Source organism: Vicugna pacos, chromosome 21, assembly GCF_048564905.1.
Source record: "Vicugna pacos chromosome 21, VicPac4, whole genome shotgun sequence".
In the NCBI taxonomy this organism is placed as follows: domain Eukaryota; kingdom Metazoa; phylum Chordata; class Mammalia; order Artiodactyla; family Camelidae; genus Vicugna; species Vicugna pacos.
The window spans coordinates 29,166,603-29,181,725 of NC_133007.1; the positions used below are offsets into that span (position 1 = coordinate 29,166,603).

At 47.6% G+C, this 15,123-nt stretch overlaps 2 protein-coding genes across 3 annotated transcripts; one reads left to right on the forward strand and one right to left on the reverse strand.

Moving 5' to 3' along the window:
• Window positions 1-705: 705 nt before the first annotated feature.
• Window positions 706-11,986, reverse strand: POLR3GL (RNA polymerase III subunit GL). 2 transcript variants are annotated; one of them, XM_006212446.4, is made up of 8 exons: window positions 11,851-11,986; window positions 3,824-3,991; window positions 3,354-3,483; window positions 2,443-2,511; window positions 2,051-2,107; window positions 1,764-1,837; window positions 1,531-1,644; window positions 706-1,219 (listed from the first exon to the last, which is right to left on the reverse strand). In XM_006212446.4, exons 2-8 carry the CDS (start codon window positions 3,947-3,949, stop codon window positions 1,133-1,135), a joined length of 657 nt encoding a protein of 218 aa, XP_006212508.1. In that variant the 5' UTR covers window positions 3,950-3,991; window positions 11,851-11,986; the 3' UTR covers window positions 706-1,132. The 2 variants fall into 2 exon arrangements, with proteins under 2 accessions (XP_006212508.1, XP_072802773.1); XM_072946672.1 differs by lacking the exon at window positions 11,851-11,986 and adding an exon at window positions 8,681-8,804.
• On the forward strand, window positions 10,518-13,989 carry ANKRD34A (ankyrin repeat domain 34A). Its single transcript, XM_072946671.1, has 2 exons — window positions 10,518-10,620; window positions 11,550-13,989. Exon 2 carries the CDS (start codon window positions 11,665-11,667, stop codon window positions 13,153-13,155), a length of 1,491 nt encoding a protein of 496 aa, XP_072802772.1. The 5' UTR covers window positions 10,518-10,620; window positions 11,550-11,664; the 3' UTR covers window positions 13,156-13,989.
• Window positions 13,990-15,123: the final 1,134 nt, after the last annotated feature.

Sequence of the window (15,123 nt, forward strand, 5' to 3'; positions counted from 1 at the left end):
CTAAGTCACTCCCTTCCTCCCCACCCTCCTTACTTCCTGTAAAGCAAGACGGCCACCCCCTTCCCTTCCCCACAAGAAGAGAGTGAGACAAAGGCTAACTAAATTCCAGAAAGGAAGAACCAGAAGAGAAACCGAAACTCAGTCACACAGCAGCTTTTGTGTAGAGAATAGGATGTTCAGGGGCTCCCTCTTCACAGACATACATCGAAGTGGGGCCTCCAGGGCCTGGAAGAGGGTGAGCTAGCGAGCGAGCGAGCTAAAGAAGAACCAGCACCTCCTCCCTGCCCCCTCCCCGCACCTGGCTTTCTTGACTCTCCCCACAAAAATAGCTCTAATCATTCCCTGTAAACAAGGACAGGATCAAGGTCAAGTGTGGGAAAGCGAGGGCCTGTGAACACATGTGAACAGAGACAATTGTGTCCCCACTGCCTGAGGATCAGAGGCTCAGAAGCCAGCTGGTCTCCAGGGCGTGGGCTGTTCTTTACAACTCACCCTGCGAAGCCCTGCAGGTGAGTTCCTGAACGGTCCTTGCAGAGCTAGACTGGGGGTCCCAGCAGGGGGTAGCAGGGAAGAGGCAAAGGACCCGAAGGCTGTAACCCCCACTGTGTGACCCTGGACTCTTAGCAGGGAAGGAGAGAAGAATGGCTCACTGGGCACCCCCTTCGTTCTCCAGCCGTCTCCCACTAAGCCTCACCTGGTCAGAGAGACAGATAAAAACATTTTATTTAAAAATATAAAACTGTCCTTACTCCTCCTAACTGCTCCCACCACCATTATTTCCACAAAGAACTATTAAAAATGGGTAGGGGCATGTGCACAGCTGTCTCAACTCAACGACTTCAGTCCTTCTTTCAACCCTCCTTTCTCCCTTGCATACAGTTCAGACACTGGTCCCTTGCCCTTTCCCCAGGATATCAGAGGTACTATGATGTCAGAGGAGAGAGGGAGGGGAAGGGTAGAAAAGAGCTATCTGCTGTCATTCTCCATTCCCATCTCCAGGGACCAAACAGGTTATCTGGACTGTAAGCAAATGGTTTGCTTGTCCACAAAACCAAATTATAGGGGACAATTACTTTCTGTATCCTAAATTTAAAAAGATATGAAGGTCCAGGGTATTGTTTAGAGTCCTTCTTCAGTATATAGCCTCATCCATATTGTCATCACTGTCACCCCCAAAGTCCTCTCCATTGTCAAAATATGACATGATGTAATCAGTTTCCTGAAATAGAAAAAGAAAGAAAGGATGAAAGGAACATTGATCAGGCAGGCGTTCAGCATTCTCCTTCCTCCCTGCGTACCAGTCCCCTTCCCTCCCCATCACATCATTCCAGGCATGGGAAGGCCTTCCAAGCTGTAGTTCACTCTTGAGAAGCGCCTGAGGACAGAGAAAGTAGAGGCCACAGTCCTCTGGAGGCACTGTCCCCTCTGGCCCTCCTGCCCTCTGAAGACAGCATCCCGCGGACAGAGCTGCAATTCCCAGAGCTCGGGAGTGGAAGGGAGCGGGACTAGGGGAGAAAGGAGGCCCCTCACCTCCTCATGCTCCTCTTCGTCATACTCCTCCTCCTCCTCCTCTTCCTTCTCTTCTTCTTCTTCTTTCTCCTCATCTTCCTCTGAAGTCACTTCCTCCTCCTTCTTCTCCAGGGTCTTGTGTGAGGGTGAATAGAAAGAGAGATGCAGATGCAGACCACAGAAGGGAAAGCTTAGGGCCAAAGGGGAGGGAAGGACCAGGGCCCGGGAGGTCTCCATGCAAATCTCTTCCTTACCTCTAGTTTCTGTATTGTGTCCTCCTTATCTTCTGTGGTCTTAGGGGGCCTCTTGGGGAGCAGAATGGTGGTCCCTGGTGAGAGGATCAAAAGGTGAACCATAGGGGAACAGACTTCCTACCCCACCCTCCTGCATCCACCGCGTCACTCTGCTGCCCTCGTGTGGCCACCATGGCATCCAGCAACAACACTGGGTGCAACGGGTAGGGCAGAGACCACCAGCAGCCTTGGCCCTCCAGATGATAAAGAAAACCTCTCTTCTCCTTCCTTTTTCCCGATACACTCACGCTCCTTCTGTAGCTTCCTTACTCGGATCTTTAGCTCTCGGGGTAGACGTCGCCAATCTAGGAAGAGCGGGAACGTAAAAGTCAGTAAGACTCTGCCTGGAGTCTCCTACGAATGGTGACTTGTAAAGGAGAGATGAGGGCCAGGGTAAGGGCGAGGAAAGTTGGGGTTGGGCCAGAGTTGCTCAGAACAAAACTGGCTTGGATGCCTCCAGAGGAGTGGGGGCTATTCAGCAGCTTTTTAGGTAGAGTCTGAAGAGTATTTTGGAGCAAATCTAAGGCTCCTGATAGGGTGGAGGTGGGGACAGAGGAGGGTAAGCAGGCCGGTGTCTTATGGCCTGAGACATCTCAAGCATTTGAAAGAAGGCAAGTCAATGAAAGAGCCCATCACCTACCTGGGTTCCAGTCGATGGCATTGTCAATTGGCCCTGACATCTGATATTTGTCCGAGTAACGCTCCACATCTAAGGGATCAGAGGCCAGGGTTCAAAGTTTTATTCCTTCAGCGCCCTAGAACAGGGTTGCTCCTCTGTGCCCAGTCCTCTCTGTTCCCTCACCCCAGACCCAGAGCCCAGGCGGCCAGCTTCAGTGAGGACCTTCGACACTGTCCTAACCTGCCCTTTCGCCACCCAAAGTGACAATGCTGGTTATCTCCCTTAACCTAAAGGCACGGCTCTATTAACTGGTAGCGTGGTACAGTGGAAATTATACTGGAGCGAGAAACTACGGTTTCAGTCTTCCCTCTTTCCTGCTTGTTAATGGGATGAACTCAGGCAAGTGTTTCATCTCCCTGAGCTTCAGTTTCTAGGGCTTTAGCAGGAAAACACCGGTTGTCAAAATACTGAAAAACTGCACTTCCACACCAGTTGGTAAATATCCACTACCCCAAGCCTCTCAAGTGCACCCCCTTCTCTAGCCTCTCCCGGATTCCCTGACCTCGCCCGGATCCACACACCAAAGGGGTAATATTTTAATTAGCAGGGCTTCTCAGAGACCTCTTCCCAACCCCTTCTGATTGGCTGGTGCCTGCAATATCCAGATTGTTCAAGTTTTTATACAACCCCCCATTTACACCTGTAACATGGGCATCTTAATACTTAGCCTCCTATTGTCCAAGACTATTGCGAGATTCAAAACAAGCCATGGATACTGTAATGCATTTCAAGTGCAGGGGTAATTATTATGACCTCTCCTGTTAGGCAGTGAGCTTCCTGTGCCTCTCTGGCCCCTCTGGGCCCCAGTGGTGCTAAGTACAGGGTACTACTCACAGAAGGCACTGAGAACATGACGCTACATTCTAACTGACCTCTCTTGGGGACAGCAGGCCGAATGAAGTAGGGGAGCTGCCTCATGGCCCCTCGTAGCTCCTGCTTCAGTGCCAGGACATATTCCCCTTCCTCTCCCGAGGGCAGAGGCACTGGGCGGAACTCCAAGGGCTAAGGAGGCAGAGGCAATGGTCAGTTCAGGGAGAAAATGCTGGAGTACAAATCTGGAAGGGTCTCTCCTCTCCCCCCAATTCAATCCAACACTCCTGCTGAGCAGAGGACCAAAGGAAAATGGGGGAAGCAACACAGCATTTTGAAACCTGGGGAGCTGAGAGTGTAAGAAGTAAGGGTAGACACTTCCTTGGCTGGAAAACATCCCATGTAAGTTGGGAGTATAGAGACAGGGAGGGCAAGGTGAGGATGATTTTATAATGGCCCAGGAGGAACCCAGGATCACACACAGTCAGCCAGGGACATGTGGAAGTCTTGGGAAAGGAGGGCAGACACTCACAGGGAAGAGAGGAGAAGGCTGCAGGGTGGGTGGGGGCAAGGCATCCCCCTTGCCAATGCCCACAGCCTCCACGCTGAAGGTCAGCTGGCCTCGGCCGCGACCCCGGCCCCCGCCCCGGCTGGCCATGGTGGAGGGGGCCTGGGGAGTCAGAGATCCAATGAGGAAAACCTGATAAAGACAAAAGCAAAGAGAAAAAGTACAGAGGAATAAATAGGAAGCCAGGGAGGTACAAAACACTCAACCTTTTCTCCCGGAGACCTGAAAAGCCAGTTCAATTCCATAAATTTTGAGAAGGCACAGTGGCAGGCAAGATATTTCTAAAAATATAAACATGGATGAGACATGGCCCCAACAGGACCGATAACTGCAATGTGGTGTAACTGGAGCACCCTGGGATAAATCTTCCCTATGTCCTTAAGTTAATTGTATGTTTATCACCATCTGCATATCTCCATATGACCTTTGACTTTTTTTCTCTTCCTGGCTTTCCAAACCCAAACAGGTCCCAATGCAATCCAATGGAATGCAAGTTGAAAGAAATGATGTCCCAGTGGCAGGGAGCATACCTAGCTCCCAGATCTTGGCTTCTAATACCATCTTCCAACAAAAGGAACCAGGGCTTCTTGGAGAAATGGCTGATTCTAGGGCTGGGGCAGGAAATATGCAAGATGAGACTGAAGCATCTTGTAGTGCCAGAAAGTAAGGAAGTGCTCCCAAAACAACAACAACAGCACACACACTGATGGGGCTATGTCAAGGGGGCACAAGAGTCAACTGAAAGAGCGCCCAATGGCCAAAGTCGGAACAATTTGAGCAATAAAACAAAGTAGTATTGGATTATAACATCAATGTATAAAATAAACACCCATGAAATCATATTGATATAAATAAACGTTTGAATAAATTAACATACAGGAGAAAAAAACAAATCTCTTTTGCAGAATTCCAAATAAATTATGTAGATTCCACCTAAAGAGGGAGAATGTAACTTCCCACTCCTTAAGTGTGGCCTGTGTTGAGGGAATTGTGTCCAATACAATATTGAAAAGGTGGAGGGAGTAACTTCACAGTGTAGCAAGTGGACAAGCATTACTTCAGCCAGGTGACCAAGGTCAACATCAACAACGTTAGATCATATTGTTAGTGTGCACCCTTAATACGATGTGATGAAAACAGCACTTTACCTCTGATTCTCCTCCCCAAAACTGATAACCCCAATCTAATCAGGAGAGAAATATCAGACAAATTCCAGTGGAGAAGCACCTATACCATATCTGACCTGTACTCTTCAAAACTGTCAAGGTCATCAAAACCGAGGAAGGTTCACATTTTCATTGTAAAGAAGACAGAGCTGTTCTAGTGGCAGACTTAAAAATAAAGAAAATCACTCCTTTTGTTTTCTAATTATACAAGCGTTACGTATATATTCTAGAAAACTTGGAAAGACATAAAATTACAAAGAAAAATACTTATTAGTTCATGAGCATGATGTAGTAGTAATCAATACTAATATTTTCATGTGTATCCTTTCAATTGCATTTTTGTATGTATACACACACATGTATTTGTGCATGTGTGTATATGCATGTGTGTGCAAGGCCATGATAATGTGGTATCCTGGATGGGATCCTGAAATGGGAAAAGAGCATTAGGTAAAACTGAGGAAGTCCAAATCAAGTACGGGCCTTAAATAATTATAATGTATCAATATTGGATCATTAATTATAACAAATGTACCATATTAATATACGATGTTAATAAAAGCAGGAACTGGTGCCAAGGCATATGGAAACTATCTGCTCAGTTTTTCCATATATCTAAAACTGTTTTAAGAAATAAAATCCAATAATAAAAAAAAGAAACAAACTTGAGTAGCAATTCAAAATTCAGTTTTTCAGACCTTCCTTGTTTTTTATTACCCTGATAGTTTTAAAAAGTACTGGTCAGGAATATTACAGGGTGGTTCTCTATTGCAATGTTTTTGATGTTTTTCTCTTGATTAGACTGGGGTTGTATGTTTGGGGGAGGGGGATCACAGAGATAAAGTGTCATTTTCAACACATTATATTAAGGCTATATACTAACAACATGCTAGTTATGGAACAATAGGAGACAATACAGTACAGAATTATGATCTCTTAAATTAGTGGTTCATAATAAAATTGCTCCCACAGAAAGCTAAGAAGACTGGGATGGTAAGGGGAGGTTTTAGGAATCACAAGGTCTCAAGTTAGGAACACCCTTTAGAAATCATGTATTCATTCACTCATTTATTCATTCCCCCAATATTTATTGAGCATCTACTATATGCCAGACACAATGGAGATCATAGTGAATTCTCTGCTCTAAACATGCATCCTTCGTCTGATACATCATATTTAGTAAACTGTTATCCAGATAACAGGGGGTGAATCCCAGTTCCATCACTTTCTAGCTGCACAATCTTCAGCAATTTATTTAATAACTCTAGAACTGTTTCTTCATTTGTAAAATGGGAGTAATAATAATAATAAAACTATCTAATTCATTCAACAAACATTTACTGAGTTCTTACTATGTGCCAGGAACTGTTTCAAGTGCTAGGGATGTAGCAGTGAGCAAAAGGGACAAAAAACTGCTGCACCCATGGAGTTTAAATGACGCTTACATTCTAGTGGAGTTATCAGTACACAAATATTTCAAGCCATGAGACTGGGTGAGATCCCTGAAGGAGTGGATGTGAACAAAGAAGAGATTCAAGGACTGAGGTTTGCTTAGAGTCTGCTATATTTGTAATAAATGAGATAAGGAGTTAACACTCATTATAGTAGAACTCATGAAAATCCAAATTTAAAGAAATCACCCCAATAGAATAAATGTGCAAAGAACATGAATAGGCAATTAACAGAGAATGGCCAATGAAACCACTCTTTACCTATCAAATTGACAAATATTTAAAATATAATCAGGCTGGCATGAGTTTTTGTTTTGTTTTTTGTTTTTTGGTTTTCTTTCATTTTTCAGTTTTATTACATAGAATTGTTACAGTTTGCACATATATAATATATTGCATGTAAATACATATACATAATATGCTGTACATATTTTTAAAATTTACATATATGTACTGTTCATCGTTTCTAAGAACGTTTAGAGCTTTAGCTCGGCATGAGTTTTTTGTTTTTTTTAGATGGACACTGTCATACCTCACTGGAAGGACTCTAAACCCAATCTTTCAGGGGAGCAATATGACCGCTTGAAGCTCCAGCCTTTTAAATGTTCATATCCTTAATCCAGTAATCCTACTTTGAAAACCTATTCTAAAGAAATCAGTTATATAGTCAGAGATATAAGTAAAAGCATGTTCATCAAAGAGCTATCCGTGGTAGCTCAAATTTTAAAATAACCTAAATAGTCCAACAAAATATGAATGGTTAAAAAAATCAAATATCCATTTTAGACTATTATGTAGACATAAAAATGATTTCAAATAATACTTAAAGGCAGAAAAATGTTTACAATATAATATAAAGTGAATGGAGCGTGACATAAAACTGTATTTGTTGTATGGCTCTATTTGTGTAATACGTACACACACACATACATGCAGAAAAGGAATTGGGAGGACACATATTAAACAATAATTATTATCACATAATGGTCATGAAATAGGTATTTTATACCTTTATAGATTTCCAAATTTTCTAGAATAAATGCATATTACTTCTATAATCAGAAAACAAAAGGGATGGTTTTCTTTATCAAGAATGTTACCACTAGGATAGCTCTCTTTTACAATGGAAATGTAGAATGCATTTTCTTGAGCCATAGATTTTTTGTTTTATTTGTTGGATATTGATTGAAGGACAAATATCCAAAAATGACATGACCTGCAAAGTGAGATAGGGAGTTCTCTTACTGAAGAAGTTTAAACTGAAGCTAGGATAACAATTTACTAAATATATTTTATGAGAGGAAGGATGCATGTCTATAGTAGAGGCTTCGCTATGATCCCCATTGTCTAGCATTGTGTCTGGCATACAGTAGATGCTCAATAAATATTTGCCGAAAGAAGGAAGGAAGGAATACATGATTTCTAAGGGCTGTTCCAAACTTGAGATCCTCTGATTCCTGAAGCCTCCCCTCACCATCCCAGTCCTCTTAGCTTTCTTCCTTTTCTGGACTGTGGGAACAATTATATTACGAACCACTAATTTAAGAGATCATAATTAGATGCTGTATTGCATTTCATTTTGTCTTTTATTGATTGTTCCCCAATTACATTAGGAGTTTAAATTCTTACTCCCCAATCAATTCCATTCAATTAACCTTTATTGGACACTGTTATTAAGTACTAGAACCTGCCCTACAAAATTTTATAAGAAGAATAGAAACATTAAAGATGGAGCGGGCACTAAGGGTTCTAATAGAAGTAGGCATAAAAGCTATCGACAGACTGGGGAACAATTAATTCTGCAAAAAAAAAAAAAAAAAAAGGTGGTCCAGGAAAGCTACAGGTAGGAGGTAATATTTCATCAGAGTCTTGATATATAACCGGAGTTTGTCAGCCTTTTAGGGGAATAATATTTATAGATTCAGGGGAAGCTGATGCCATAACAAAGAGTCAGAGGTACCAGAGTGATTCTTTCACTTTCTCCTTTAATATAACACCCCTATGCGCGAAAGAAAACTACGGTTCTCCAGTATACAAACAACACAGCAATGGGAGACCAGAGGAAAAGCGTAGGCAACTAGAAAGAGGCTGATCCAACAGGCTGCCGAAAAGCGTTGTCTGTGCACCCAGCAGCTTGGCCCTGGTGAACTAGCTCGGGAAGTGTGGGACGGAACCAGATCAGAGCCACCAGGTCGGAGCCTTACCTGCTGCCCCTCCCCCACGCGGAGCACACGCCGCAGCCAACTTGAAATTCGCTGTCTTCCTCAAGCTGGTGGCGTTCTAGGCCCGCCTCCCAGAGCTCCCCATTGGTGAGTTCTCCCAGCCAATCTAGGAGAAGCCAAGGAGGGAGGTCCGCCCACTTGAAGCCGGGGAGGGGAAGGAGCAACCGAGAGAATTAGCCGAAACTCAGGCTTGGGAAGCCGGGCGAGGAGAGAGATGGGGTTGCAGAATCAACCGGGGGTCAGTCTTTTCAGACCTCATCTCAGATGGAGGACCCCGCTAGCTAGCAAGAGTTCACAGAGGGAACTTGACACTCAGACTTCACCAGGGGACTCTGTCGAGAGCGCTTCCGCAGAGAAATGAACCCCCATGAAACCTGCTCTTTAGGGGTCAGTCTTTGTGTGAGTCTGTCTTCACAGCCTGGCCTCTCCTCTATTACTCCAACATTACTCCAATCTTGCCTTCAATCCTACATCACTGCTTCTCTCCAACACTACCAATGAATACTTATTAAAAAAAAAAAAAGTCCTGTGGGTTGCTGCCATGTCTGTGAGATGGAAAGAAAGTTTGGGGAAGGAAGGATTAGGAGTCAGAAAGCCAGAGCTGGGGAGGCAGGGCTGGAGCCCGGTGTTTCCTCCATTTTCCACTGCCTTCCAGTTCCTCCTAGTCTTTGGTGAAAGAGGGCATAGTGGGAGGAGGAGTCCCACTTTCACAAAAAAGCAGAAACAGAGGGAAAGCATTCAGAGTAGAAACAGACCTAGGAGTTAATCAAGAGGAATAACCCAAATGTCAGGGAAAATGGCCCTGGGAGTGAAGCCTCTGGATTGGGAGGTTGTAAGTAGAGTGGCAAGCACCCAGTCATTGGAATAGGACAGAAACAGGGCTGTGAGGCCTCGGAGAACTTGCTTAACTTTACTCTCAGTCTCTTCATCTATAAGATAGTTCCTACCTTATAGCATTGTTGTGAGAATTGGATGTAATGTATGTAAAGTACTTGGCACATAGTTGGTGTCCAATAAATGGTAGCTAGTGAAAAATGGGTAGCTTCCCTGCCAATACGTCTCTCTCTCCCTTCTCCGGGAACGTTGTTTTTAGTATCTTGTGTCTGGTGGCCTCCAGCCTCTAAAGTACCTCAAGTGAGTTTTCCACATCCTTAAGGTTTTTTTCTGCACCCTCTACTTCCCCTGATGCTTTCCAGCTGGACACAAACTCTTTCCTAAAATATGCAGATGGAAGCTATGGTAACCATGGAGACAGGGCAGGTGGTGAGGAGAGGCAGAGACAGACAGAGAAACCGACTGCTACAGACAGGGAGAAAGACTTGAAGGAGCAATTCGAACCGAGGCCTTCAAGCAAAATGGAAAAATAACGAATCCAGGCAACACTGAGAGTTAAGAGATGCAGTGAGAGAGGATGTATTACAAGGTTCACTCTTCTCTACTCCTTTTCCATCTCTCTTCCCACCCCTCCTCCAAGAATATGGGGAGGCGGCATCCGGGAATGCCCTTTGCTGTATCTAAAAATGATCCCAGATATCCAACCTCCTCATACTTATCTAAGAGGTCTGCACAAGGGAGCTGAGGTCCAAGTTTATCTGTGCTGCATGCTTCGTTTTGGGGAAGGTAGAATGAAGATGTGTCGCTGTGTCTGACTCCAGCTCCCGCTGACATTTAAACTACGAGAAGGCAGCCGGATCGCTTGCTTCTCTCTGCACAGTAAGGACCACGGCTATGGATCCCCATCGCCTCTCTCCACCTCTCTGCACTGGGTGCCATGTGCCGTGTGTGGCAGGTCAGTTCTGGCGCACAGGCGCGCTTCAACACACCATGCTCGGAGAATGAGGATCTGCAGATTGCAGATGCTCAAGGAAGAATTGGGATGGTCCCAGTCCGGGTCGCGGAGGAGTCTCCTAAGGAACATTTAGGTTTGTTGTGGCTGAGGGGAGGTCGGCTAAACCAGGGAAGTCAGGATTGGAGCCTCTAGCTTTTGAGGGTTTATGTGTGCATGGGTGGGGTAACGGTTTGGTACCCGACGCCCCCACCCGCAGAGACTAGGCTATAAATAGCGAGGCAGAGCTCCGCCCCCCCCCCCCCAGCCAGCCTCTCTCCTCCCGAGCCGGCGCTGTGCCCGGGGCGCACCGGGAGGAGGGACCAGGATTCTGTGCCCAGGCGCAGATACTGACACCAAGGGAATCCGGGTGCCCCCCCTCACGCCATGTGGGCCCCCAGGAACCGGGCTCCGCCACCCCAGCTATCCAGTGGCCCTGGCCTCAGTGCTGGCCCGGCGGAGATTCTGCGGACAGACAGGTATCTATTTGGGTGCACAGTCTGGGAGGGGAAAGAGCAAGGAGTGATGCGAACGTAGCCGGGGCAAAAGAATCCCCCAATTATCCCCCACCCGTTTTAGGTCCCAAACGCAAGCTGCCTCCCTCCCCCCATTCAAATTATGGGGCTGTGGCAACCTAAAAGAGGTTAGGAATGGGAATATGTGTGTGAATGTATGGGTGCATGTGTGTGGGTGGGTGGTGTTCAGCATCCTAGAAAGGGGGATTCCAAGTGCGGATAAGAAAAGGGGAATGCTGGAAAGGTCTGATAAGCCGTGGGGTGAGGGTGGGGGTGCGGATATTCCTGCGCGTGCACGTACGCATTTGCACGCGCGCTCATCCTTCAATGCGGGTGCACCCTTCCCACCTCCTCAGGCATGCGCTGGGGGGATGGGGGTGGCTCAAAGGCATGAGTTAGAAGGACTGTGTGCCGTGCCGTGAAGATCTCCCCCGCCCCACGCGGGTCCTTCTACCTGTGCCTCAGTTTCCCTGCCTAAATCAGTCAATAAGATCTTTCTCTTTTTTTGCAGGGACTGGCTTCGTCACTGAGCCCTCAGACCTCTGCCAGCCACCACCCCCACACCCCTAGCCACCCTTGACAGGTCCTAGTCCCGGCTCCATCGGTGCTTCCGCCCAGCGGCAGCTATGCTGCACACCGAGGGCCACGCTCTTCTTCGGGCCGTGGGTCAGGGTAAGCTACGCTTGGCCCGTTTGCTTCTGGAGGGGGGCGCCTACGTGAATGAGGGTGATGCCCAAGGGGAGACTGCGCTAATGGCAGCCTGTCGGGCCCGCTACGACGACCCCCAGAACAAGGCGCGCATGGTACGCTACCTCCTGGAGCAAGGCGCGGACCCCAACATCGCAGATCGCCTAGGACGCACGGCCCTCATGCACGCTTGCGCGGGCGGTGGGGGCGCCGCCGTGGCCTCTCTGCTTCTTGCCCATGGCGCAGACCCCTCAGTCCGAGATCACGCGGGCGCCTCGGCGCTTGTCCACGCCCTGGACCGCGGGGATCGCGAGACCCTTGCCACGCTGCTGGACGCCTGTAAGGCCAAAGGCACGGAGGTCATCATCATCACCACCGACACCTCGCCCTCGGGCACCAAGAAGACCCGGCAGTATCTCAATTCCCCACCGTCCCCGGGGGTAGAGGACCCAGCTCCCGCTCCTCCTAGCCCAGGGGTCTGCACGTCGCCTTCGGAAATCCAGCTGCAGACCGCAGGAGGAGGAGGACGGGGGTTGTTATCCCCTCGCGCCCAGGAAGAAGAGGAGAAGCGGGACGTATTTGAATTCCCTCTTCCTAAACCCCCCGATGACCCCTCCCCTTCTGAGCCACTCCCCAAACCACCCCGTCATCCTCCAAAACCACTCAAAAGGCTCAACTCCGAGCCCTGGGGCCTAGTGGCGCCTCCTCAACCGGTCCCACCCGCCGAAGGGAGGCCGGGGATCGAGCGCCTGACCGCCGAATTCAACGGCCTGACCCTGACAGGTCGACCGCGTCTTTCCAGACGTCACAGCACTGAAGGCCCAGAGGACCCGCCCCCGTGGGCGGAGAAAGTGACGGGTGGGGGTCCTCTCTCGCGCCGAAACACCGCGCCAGAAGCTCAGGAGTCTGGCCCTCCTTCCGGGCTGAGACAGAAACTGAGCCGCATGGAGCCTGTGGAGCTCGATACCCCCGGAAATCTTTGCCCCGACTCGCCGGAGTGCAGCCGCTTGTCCCTGGAGCGCCGCCGATACAGCGCCTCCCCGCTGAGCCTCCCACCAGCCGGCTCGGCTCCCTCCCCGCGCCAGTCCCAAGAGAGTCTGCCTGGGGCTGTGTCTCCACTCAGCGGGCGGAGGCGGAGTCCAGGGCTGCTGGAGCGGAGGGGCTCGGGGACGTTGCTCCTGGACCACATCGCCCAAACGCGGCCTGGTTTCCTGCCCCCGCTCAATGTCAGCCCCCACCCTCCCATTCCCGACATTCGCCCCCAACCCGGAGGTCGGGCGCCTTCGCTGCCCGCCCCTCCCCAGGCAGGGGCGCCAGGCTCTCCCAGGACCAAGCGCAAGTTGGTGAGGCGCCACTCCATGCAGACTGAGCAGATCCGCCTGCTAGGGGGCTTCCAGAGTCTAGGCGGGCCTGGGGAGCCCGGCCGCTGAGAGGAGTGAGAGGAGCCAAGAAGGGTGGGGATCAGGACCTTGATGGGACAGATGGGAGAACCAGCTCACACACACACCACGGACATAGGGGTCTCTTGCATGTGCTCATGGGCACGGTGCACACACACATGGGTAAACATGTGTCCACAAGCACAGTACCCATATTTGCAGGGAAGGGTAAGTACTCTATTTATTGGGCATATAGACATGCATTCATGCCCTGGTCACTTCACATGCATATGGAAATTACTTGTGTACCCACAGGCACGACACACACAGGGCCACTTGTGCTAGGGCCCCAAAAGGGTCCCAAACTCACTTGCATTTGTTCAAAAGCAGTAGTGAGCCCCTATTTATGGGGTAGTCTCAAATCTCTTTACCCTCCTGCAATAGCAATCCCTTGCTTTCCATGTATGCCCTGCAACACAGCCCGCTCATAATTTTGGACACTCCACCCTCTTCATGAATCTCCACCCCATCTGCAGGTCTTGCTTCTCTCTCCAGGACTGGCTTCTTGTTCACACCCTGCTTCCAGCCCTAAACACTTTTCAGGATATCTTCTTTACTATCCTTAGGGGTTTCCTGCAGCAATCCTAAGCCTCAGTTCTGCTGCTGCCCTTCCTGCTTTCAGCTTTACTTCTTAACTTCCTGCTTTTTCTTCCCACCCTGTTGCCCCAACCAATACAACAGGTTGTCTCCTTTTCCCAGGGGGTTGGTCATGGGCTCTAAGCTGCTCTTCTGTCAGAGCTTATGAACACCCCCACAGGTAGAAGTGGGGAGTAACCCTAAATCACTTCTCTCTCCACTTGACATATCAAATAAATGTGTTCAGAAGTCTCTGTTTTGTCACTTCTGCCGGGAGGTGGGGGGTGTGGGGAGTGAGGATTAGGGAGGGAGGGTGATGCTAACTGCAGCTATAAGTATCTAGAGGATACGTCAAGATTCTAGCCACATTCTTTCCAGACCAACTGTGGTTGTAGAAGAAAAGGTACGCGTCCTGTGTCCTGAAGGTTTTAAGGCATTTGATAGGTTTTTATTTCTCTCCTATGTCCATCCTCAAATGCTTTACTTAAGATTCCTACAAAGAATCCCTCCCACCATCAGCAGATATATTCCAGTAGGTTAACTGTCCCTCTTTCAAGCTTCCTATTTCTTTTTTAATGTGTGTGTGTGTGTATATATACATATATTTAAGTATAGTCAGTTTATAATGTTATGTCAATTTCTGGTATGCAGCATAATGCTTCAGTCATACATGAAGACACATATATTCAAGCTTTCTATTTCTTAACCACTCAGTTTTTCCTTGGGGGTTTAACTGTCATCTTACCAGGTGTATTTTATCCATTTTCTTCCACTTCTGCCTTCCGTTTCCCCATCTTTGATTTCTGAGCCGCTGTAGGATGGAGAGAGAGAAAGAGAGAAATCTGGAGACAGAGAGAAAGAGAGACAGAGGGAGAAAGAATTAGTTATTATAACCTCACCTAGGTAAAAATGGTATTATTGTCAACTGACAAAGGCTGTGTAATGTGTGTGTGTGTAATTGTGTAGAAGTAATTGGAGGAACCCAGCCTGACAGGTTTGATGAACAAACGTACCTGTCTTAATCTTCCCTGTGGACCTTTCAGCTTGCTGGTTTTCTTCCTATATTCTAACTCTTTCTTACTCTAATGAGAGGTAGGGGAGCAACCCATTCTACTCTTTCTTACTCTCTCAAGTTTAAAATATATGAAATCAGAAAATTACCCAATGATGTGGTATAATGAAAAAAATAAAACTGTTGGGAATCAGATTTATGTCTGAATCCCCTTTACCATCTTCTGACTGTTTAATTTTGGGCAATTTTTCTAGCCTTTCAGTCAGCTTCCTTATCTGTAAAATAAGAAAATCTAGTTAGTGATTGTGATTATTAAATTAAACTGCACTATAGTATATTGTTTAGTGTCTGATATATAGTAAGTATATGCT

Excerpts from the sequence above, each read along its gene's own strand:
- ANKRD34A (XM_072946671.1), top strand. The coding sequence starts at position 11,665 with ATGCTGCACACCGAGGGCCACGCTCTTCTTCGGGCCGTGGGTCAGGGT.
- POLR3GL (XM_006212446.4), bottom strand. The coding sequence starts at position 3,949 with ATGGCCAGCCGGGGCGGGGGCCGGGGTCGCGGCCGAGGCCAGCTGACC. Across the intron at positions 2,108-2,442 it reads TGCCATCGACTGGAACCCAG|ATTGGCGACGTCTACCCCGA; the intron begins GTAGGTGATGGG and ends CGCTCTTCCTAG. Across the intron at positions 1,645-1,763 it reads ACACAATACAGAAACTAGAG|ACCCTGGAGAAGAAGGAGGA; the intron begins GTAAGGAAGAGA and ends CCCTCACACAAG.